Genomic DNA, 9,445 nt, shown 5'->3' with positions numbered 1-9,445 from the left:
TAGTTACTGAATCATTTACAGTAGTTACTGAATAAATTATAGCAGTAACTGAATCATTTACAGTAGTTACTGAATCATTTACAGTAGTAACTGAATTCATTATAACAGTTACTGAATAATTTACAGTAGGTACTGAATCATTTACAGTAGTTACTGAATCATTTACAGTAGTTACTGAATTCATTATAACAGTTACTGAATAATTTACAGTAGGTACTGAATACATTATAGCAGTAGCTGAATTATTACAGTAGTTACTGAATACATTATAGCAGTAACTGAATCATTTACAGCAGTTATTGAATCATTAATAGTAGTTACTGAACTCAATATAGCAGTACCTGAATAATTTACAGTAGTTACTGAATTCATTATATCAGTAACTGAATCATTTACAGCAGTTATTGAATCATTTACAGTAGTTAATGAATTCATTATAGCAGTATCTGAATCATTTACAGTAGTTATTGAATCATTAATAGTAGTTACTGAACTCAATATAGCAGTACCTGAATCATTTACAGTAGTTAATGAATTCATTATAGCAGTAAATGAATCATTTACAGTAGGTACTGAATCATTTGTAGCAGTTACTGCAGTTACAGGACACTGAACAGCTACTGGGGTAGAAACAAGGTCAGACACAGGGACTGGAGATTCACAGCATTAAAGTCCTCCTGAAGAATCTGCAGAAACCATGTAATGCAATCATCTCAACATGGACCAGAATCTCAACTCAAGCACATTGTGGAAACCATGCAACCAGAAATTGAGGCTGCTCTGAGAGCGGAAGGAAGCCCTTGCCAGTAACAGAGTAGTGTTCCTAAAAAAGAAAGTCTGAGTGTGAGTGCAGACCACAGCCATTCACACATTCACACGGTCAGAAGTGAAACACAGAGGTGATGAAGTAGGACTTCTCACTCCGTCTCTCTACAGCCTCGAGGACAGGACCGCTGATCTAACTCTGAACAGTACGTAAACCTTCACACTGTTCTGCAGGTCCTTTCAACTGGTGTTTACTCTTAGCACACTGGCGGGATGTGTGTGTGTGTGTGTGTGTGTGTGTGTAGATGAATGTGTATGAGGATACAGCTCCTGGGAGCAGGATTGAGATGTCTGCGTTTGAGAAGACTGAGGATGTGTACCAGACTCTCCACAAGCCTCCTGCAGAGAGGAACGCACACTCAGAGCATGGTAAGACCCAGCGGTACCCAGCACCACCCGTACAGCCCTGACTGACCATTGTAGTGACCAGAGTTACACACTGACTGCTTCCATCCACACCTCCATCCATCTCTCTAACAGGGGCAGCGAGGGGCAGCAGGTTTAAGACAGTGCTGGTGGTCTTCAACACTCTGTTACTTATCATTATACTGATCCTGGTCGGACTCCGGACTAAGTCAGGTACTGACTGATATATTAACATCTAATGATGTAGGCTCATCATTAACCATTCTAATAACATTAATATCCAGTATGAAGCTCTAATAACATTAATATCCAGTATGAAGTTCTAATATCATTAATATCCAGTATGAAGTTCTAATAGCATTAATATCCAGTATTAAGTTCTAATAACATTAATATCCAGTATGAAGCTCTAATAACATTAATATCCAGTATGAAGCTCTAATAACATTAATATCCAGAATGAAGCTCTAGTAGCATTAATATCCAGAATGAAGCTCTAGTAGCATTAATATCCAGTATGATGCTCTAATGATATTAATACCCAGTATGAAGTTCTAATAACATTAATATCCAGTATGAAACTCTAATAACAAATAATATCCAGTATGAAGCTCTAATAATGTCCAGTAATGTCCAGTGTCTAATTAATGTCCAGTATGAATCTCTGATAACATTATTATCCAGTATGAAGCTCTAATAAGGTTAATATCCAGTATGAAGTTCTAATAACAATAATATCCAGTATGAAGCTCTAATAACATTAATATCCAGTATGAATTTCTAATAACATTAATATCCAGTATGAAGCTCTAATAACATTAATATCCAGAATTAAGTTCTAATAACATTAATATTCAGTATGAATCTCTAATCACATTAATGTCCAGTATGAATATCTAATAACATTATTATCCAGTATGAAGTTCTAATAACATTAATATCCAGTATGAAACTCTAATAAGATTAATATCCAGTATGAAGCTCTAATATAATTAATATCCAGTGTGAAGCTCTAATAACATTAATATCCAGTATGAAACTCTAATAACATTAATATCCAGTGTGAAACTCTAATAATTAATATATTAGAATTTAATTTCTAATATAATTACATTGGAAGTTAAATAATCAGTAATATAAGGAGTTAAATGAGCTATTAGTATTAATTAGGAGAATACTATGTATGACAGAAGGACTGTGAGATCAATTGAATTTCTCTTTTTACATTTTAATTTACACTTACTTTACACATTGTACTGTAATTTTGCAGCTGCAGAAACCAAACAGAATGAAGAAGCAGATGAACCACGAGTGGCTGGTAAGGACATGCAAGGAGCTTCATGGAACCATATAGCTTCTGCTTTTGAGAGGAATCTGCTGATTTAGCTCTCAGTTCAGTTTCTACTGACATTATTTTGCCTGCACTGCACATAAGGCTCATTATTTACATTTACAGACTTTCAGCTGAAATAAACCTATCAAACAAGACTAATTTAAATATCCCAACACAGCTAATAGAACAAGTGCTTCCTCCACATTCAGCACAGAGTGACGACTGCAGTCTCAGACGCATTCAACTCCTTCATCACAAGCGTCTTTAGTGCTGTAATAAAGAACTTCCACCAGCTTCTGGCAGCGGTCCTCTTAGCCTCTTAGGAATCTTAGCCCATTCCTCATGGTCAGTGACCTCCAGTTCACTGATATTCTTGGGTTTGCTGCTTCAGCCACTACCCACCGATCCCACCAGAGCTTTTCTGTGGGGTTCAAGTCAGGCAACTTTGAGGGCCACTCCAGAACCTTCCAGGACATCTTCTGAAATCAAGCCTTGGTGGACTTTAAAGTATGCCTGGGGTCGTTGTCCTGTTCGAAGGCCTAGTGACACCCAAGCTTCAGCTTTTTCACAGAAGGCCTGATGTTTTTTTCTAGGGTTTCCTGATACTTGATTGAACCTATCTTGACTTTCCTCCACACACTACAGGTTTCCAGAGCTAGAGGAAGCAAAGCAGCCCCAGAGCATTACCGACCCTCCGCCATGCTTTACTGTTGGCAGGGTGTTCTTTTCAGCATAGGCTTTATTCCTCCTCCTCCAGAAATACTGCTGATTCATAGGCCTGAAAAGGTCCAGTTTTGCTTCCACTTATTTATGTGGTTCTGAGAAAACTGGGCCGACCTGTTCTTGTGCTTTCGGCTCAGTAGCGGTGTACGGCATGAAGACATTTAGTATGCTCCTTACTGCCGACTGCCACCAAATCTTGCTGCAGGTCTTTTTCAGCCACTCGAGGGTTTTTCACCACCTGCCTCCTCAAGAATCTGGTGGCAGCCGGTAATCCAGCCGCCCAGGTAGTGTAGGCAGTGTTCCTCTAACTCCGAGCTTGTGAACTCTGCTTCCTGCTGTATCAGTAGGAGCATTAAGTGCTTTTCTCTATTTCTGGATCATTTTCCTGGTTTGTGTGGGCAATGAGCTCTTCTCTGAACATTTGGGACGTCTTCTAACATGCAGCCAGACGTGGCAGTCAGCCAGTCCAGGTATTTGATGCATTTCACCTGTTGCAGATAATTAAGCCCTTGATTTACCACCTGTTTGAGATATTATATTGAGGGGGTTGAGTATTTCTGAGACTGTGGAGGAAACACTTGTTCCATTCGCTGTGTTGAGATATTTAAATTAGTCTTGTTTGATTGGTTCATTTCAAACAGCTAAAATGATTCACCTTGTGCATTTAAGGTGGTAGTAACTTTAGGCTCCTGCAGGTGGCGCTGGTGGGACTCATAGATTAAGAAGAGGTGGTACAGTGCAGTGAGGGTCTTGGATGTTGGATCTGTGGAAAATGGATCTCCAAGCAGATACAGTTAATGATTGGCTAAACGGAGTGACTGCATTTGGGCGTGGCTAAAGACCACAGTGTGAAGGAAGCAGCTGAATCTGCAGGTGTGTGGAAGCTTACGGTCATACAGGTCTACCAGCTGTGGCAGAAACCCCAGCCTACAGGAGAATCCCATCAGGACTGTGGCTGAAACACAGACAGGGACCGCCGGCAGGTTTTCACAGCTTGTGAATGACCGAGACACTCCCTGCACTGCACCACCTCGGCCCCACACCCTGCAGGTATTTATAGCGCCATCTGCAGGAGCCTGAAGATACTGCCACCTTAAACACACAAGGTCACTAATTTTTCTGAACTGAACCCTTGTTCTTTATTTTTAACTGGAGCAGATGATCTGCAGAGGTCCAGAAGCAGAAGAGCTTAAAAAAAAACACTAGAAAAGGTTTTACATCCTCATTTCAGATGGGCTGTGTGTGTGTGTGTGTGTGTGTGTGTGTTAGGATCAAATGAGGACAGAGAGCTCTGGCGTTTCCATGATGACGTGTTTTACTTGTTCTGGGAGGCTGAAGGAAACTGCTCTGAAGCTCAGACGTTCTGTGAAGAGAGAAGCTCCAGAATCGGTTCTGTTACACTCGAGAACAAGGTCCATTTAATACATTCAGATGAATCACCTTCATAGACTGTGTGGAACAGCAGCTAACAGTGCTTTCTTCCCCAGAAGAGAACAACATGTCAGACATGTCAGAACTGAACCCTTTCACAGACAAAAGTTTGTGGACACCCTTTCTAATAAATGAATTCCACTACCTTAAGCTGCACCCATTGCTCACACTGATGTGCAAATGCACACACACGGCTTGTCTAGTCCCTGTAGAGAAGAAGTACTGCCAATAGAATAGCAATAGAATAGGAGCAGATCAACATCATGAACCTTTCGGCTCCATGCTGCCTAATGCCAGGCGTGGGCTAGAGGGGTATAAAGCCCCCCAGCATTGAGCTGTGGAGCAGTGGAAGAACTGTTGGTGGCGCTCCATCTAATATGTATGGGTTGAGTTGGGGCAGTTGGGGGTGATCATCCAACATCCTGACCTCATTAACTACAGCAGCTCTTGTTGCTGAATGCAATCAAACCCTCACAGCAATGCTGCTCCTTTGATACCCTTTTTGGTCCATTTCTGTAGCGTATTTACCCCTTAACTTGGCAAATAATGCTTTGGGATCCACTCCTATGACCCGAGGGAGGCAAAGAACCTCCTTTCAGCACAGCTCTGAGTTTCAGATGATCATGCTGGTCATACTGGCCAAACAGTTTCTACTGTAGAAACTCCAGATCTCATCAGATCAGATAAAGCAGCTGAACATAAATCCAGTAAAAAGGAGAAACAAGAGCTTCTCATTCTGAAGAAAGTAGTGTGATCTTGTCGGTGAGCAAGTCTGAAGAACAGAGCTCGGTTCCTCCAGGTTTCTCCTGGACGCCCCTCAGTCCAGCCAGCACAGCGTGGAGGATGTGTTCACCTCCATCATCATCATCAGCAGCAGCAGCAGCAGCAGCTCACCTGATTTACCATCATTAAGCCCTGATTTAACACCAAACCAGGTGTTGATCTGAGGAGAACTCTAAATAATTCTAGACTCCATGAGAGAGGAGAACTTTGGAGATGTTCTAATGAAGAACACAGTGATGGAGAACCTCCACCACATTCTGTGGGTGTGTATATGTAGGTGGGCCACCCAGCAAGTGTTTTCAATCCCGCTTTGGGCTACAGACCTCTATTACACCAGGCTCCAAATAATTATGCAAATTGGTTTATAAAGAATTAATTGTTTGTTTTTCAACGAAACTGGATGGTATTGTGTCTCAGGTCTCTCATATTACATCAAACCTGAAGCATGATCATCTTCCTGAGAAGAGATTTGTGGCTGATTCAGAGCACAGACGGGTTCGTGCAGATAAAGGCGTAATGAGGAAGGTTTCAGCCAGACAAATCCATCTGGTACTTCAAAAACAGGTGCTGCTGGTGCCTCTGAGGGTGGAGGATCCCCCAGAGGCATCCAGTTGTGCATAAATCTACTATTCGGCTGCCCCTGACCAGCACTCACAAGCAGAACCAGTTGCAGTGGGCACAGACATCCAGTAAACAGCCTCGTTTTATGACGACTGCCTTGCAACCCTGGATGGTCCAGATAGATAGAGTAGTGTACAGTTGGTGGACACCCACCATGTCCCAACCATGGGGAATCAGCTGGTCGACCCCATTAGGGATCCGTAGCAAAATCCTCTTTATGTATGACACTGGCAACAATCCATCGCATGCTGCAAAATATACGTGGCCTCCATCCTCTCTTGACCTCACCCCCATTGAGAACCTTGCGTGGTCCTCAAGCAAAAGGTCAATGAGGGTAGAAGGCAGTTATTACATTTACATTTACAGCATTTAGCTGAGGCTCTAATCCAGAGTGACTTACAAGGTTACTTGTATTACAGAGGTGGGCCAACGTAGTGTTAGCAGTCTTGCCCAAGGACTCTTATTGGTGTAGCGCAGCACCCACAGTCACCCAGAACCCCAGTCTCCCACATGGTGTGGTAGCTCAGTAGCAGGTAGTGGTGTTATCTGTTGCGCCACACCAACCTATATAATTATTAGTATTCTGACATTCAAGCAGAAACTCTCCAAAAGCCCACAAGTTCAGTGGAATCAGGTGATCTGAAATAGCCTTTAATTTCAGTAAATTTGACTCTTAATGCTGCAAATTCAACAAATGACCATTTTCAGTTCTTTACAACCTATAAAATGTTTTGAAGCTTGTTTTGAGGTTTTTTATTTTTAAAAACAATACTGCCATCAGGAGGTTTAATCAGTAAAATCTGAACGGTTGATGACTTTGAAATGCTGTCATTTGCATAGAAAATTTGCATAATAATCTGAAAAGTGATGTATAAATAACTGAAGCTGACCAACAGCTATCTTACGTATGTGTGTGTGTGTTTACAGGACTGGATCCTGTCTCGGGTGAAGGGGAAGAAGCTGTGGATGAACACTGTAAGAGCTCCTCACAGTAATAGTGATCTGAGTAGAGTTTCCAGTCTCACAGGTTTTGTGTTTTTCAGGCTCGTTTTCTGACTGAACACCTGAACGAGACCCTGCCTCAGTGTCCGCTGAGAGAAGAAGCCTCAGGAAGCCCAGTGACAGCGCAGGGCTGGGTTTGTGCTTACGGGCAGTATTTTTTTGACTGGAGTGACCTGTTTGAACATTATTCACATGACATTACACCACATGAAACTGATGCTCCAGAATATTCTGAGTATTCTGAATATTCTATTACGTCCTCAGCAGGGCGCGTTCTCTCAGTGTACGTTATTATAGTCTCGGTTCTGATCCTGCTCTGAGGAGATCTTTTTTTGGTTCCTCTGTGGCTTTGCTTAAAGAACCTTTTGAAGCGGCTTTGTGTTTAAGATTTCATTAACTGTCTGAAACCATTTGATGAAACCAGATTGTGGGTTGGGGTTAAAGTCAGGATTAGGATTAGGGTTAGGTTGTGGGTTGGGTAAGGCTGGGTTAGGTTTTGGGTGTTGGGGTTAAGGTTAGGATTAGGGTCAGGGTTAGGATTAGGATCAGGGTTAGGATTATGTTGTGAGTTGAGGTTAATGTTAGGATTAGGATCAGGATCAGGATCAGGGTTAGGGTTAGGTTGTTGGTTGAGGTTAAGGTTAGGATTAGGATTAGGATCAGGGTTAGGGAAAGGTTGTGAGTTGAGGTTAAGGTTAGGATTAGGATTAGGATCAGGGTTAGGTTTTGGGTTGAGGTTAAGGTTAGGGTTAGGGTTAGGGTTAGGATCAGGATCAGGATCAGGGTTAGGTTTTGGGTTGAGGTTAAGGTTGGGGTTAGGGTTAGGGTTAGGGTTAGGGTTAGGATCAGGATCAGGATCAGGGTTAGGGTTAGGGTTAGGTTGTGGGTTGTGGGTGGTTCTGGGTTCCAAAAGGCCTGCTCCTGATGTGTGTAGACAGTAAGGTGGCTGTAAAAGCTCAGAAGGTGAAGAAGGTGAACGCCTGAGTTATAAGACTGGTGATAAACTCAGCTGCATTGTGTCCAGAGGCTCTAGTACATCGTCTCAGTGGAGAGAAGAGTATTTCTCTTTATATCCTCTCTTCTCTCATTTTTGTTAGATTGAGGAGAGGGAGTTACTTATTACTTTTTTTCATTTCCTTTAGATGATATTATGATTGGATAGTGGTTTTGAATCTTAAGTTGGATATTAATTTAAAGTACTAAGTTATAAGTTAATATTAAGTTCGATTTCTTTGTTTATTATTTTCTCTCTTCTTGTTTGTATCTGGCTAAGACTGGCTAAGAAAATAAAACGTGTTACTTTGTTGCAGCTTTGGTTGTATGTGTGTTTTTGAGGAACCAGGAGGGCAGGAAGATCATATATATATATATATATATATATATAAGTCCAAGCCATGGGGTTGGTGTGGCGCAACAGATAACACCACCACCTGCCATTACAACAGCATTTGGGAGACCAGGGTTCGATTCCCGGTCTGGGTGACTATGCTGCGCTACACCAATAAGAGTCCTTGGGCAAGACTCCTAACACTACATTAGCCCACCTGTGTAATACGAGTAACCTTGTAAGTCGCTCTGGATAAGAGCGTCAGCTAAATGCCATAAATGTAAATGTCAAAGTAATCACCTGCAGAACCTCAGAAACAGGATTGTGTAAAGTCATAGATCTGGAGAAAGGCACTGAAAACTGCTGCAGCTTTACAGATCCTAAAGCACACAGTGGCCACCAGTTTGGAACCACCAGGAGTCTTCCTAGACCTGGCCGTCCTGCCAAACTGAGTGATTGGGGAAGACGGACCTTGTCCCATTCAGGCAGCACTCCACAAATCAGTGGCCAGATGAAAGCAATTTTTATTCAAAGGCACTTGGAATTTGCCAAAGGCACCTAGAGAAAACAGGAACCAAGTGTTACACCTGGAGGAAACCAAGCACTCATCACCTAACATTCATAACAAATTCATATCATATTTATTCATAAAGAAGGTCTGTGCTACCCAGCTATGTTGAATCCTACAGCACCTCTTCAACCTGAGCCTAAAACAGGAGAAGGTGCCAGTGCAGTGGAAAACATCATGCCTGGTTCCTGTTCCAAAAAAGTCTACCACCTCCTCCTTGAACGACTATAGACCTGTGTCCCTCACATCACACCTCATGAAGGTCCTGGAAAGGATTATGTTGACACACCTCAGTCCTCAGGTCAGCCCTTTCCTGGACCCCCTCCCCTCCTGCTGTCATCTATTTACTACAGAAGGTGCACGCCCATCTGGACCACAACAACTCCTCAGTGAGAATCACTTTCTTTGATTTCTCAAGTGCATTCAACACCATCCAACCTCTGATGCTGGGGGGAAAGATGGACAG

The 9,445-nt window shown here is 42.3% G+C and overlaps 1 protein-coding gene across 1 annotated transcript; it reads left to right on the top strand.

Annotated features, from left to right (window-relative positions):
- The first annotated feature begins 861 nt into the window (after positions 1 to 861).
- Positions 862 to 8,386, top strand: LOC140571336 (uncharacterized). Its single transcript, XM_072692677.1, has 7 exons — positions 862 to 971; positions 1,071 to 1,194; positions 1,306 to 1,404; positions 2,462 to 2,509; positions 4,517 to 4,659; positions 7,010 to 7,057; positions 7,126 to 8,386. The coding sequence occupies exons 2-7, from the start codon at positions 1,071 to 1,073 to the stop codon at positions 7,402 to 7,404; spliced, it is 741 nt and encodes a 246-aa protein (XP_072548778.1). The 5' UTR covers positions 862 to 971; the 3' UTR covers positions 7,405 to 8,386.
- Positions 8,387 to 9,445: the final 1,059 nt, after the last annotated feature.

Source organism: Salminus brasiliensis, chromosome 1 (genome assembly GCF_030463535.1).
Source record: "Salminus brasiliensis chromosome 1, fSalBra1.hap2, whole genome shotgun sequence".
Taxonomy (NCBI): domain Eukaryota; kingdom Metazoa; phylum Chordata; class Actinopteri; order Characiformes; family Bryconidae; genus Salminus; species Salminus brasiliensis.
This window is presented reverse-complemented; position numbering and strand designations above follow the sequence as displayed.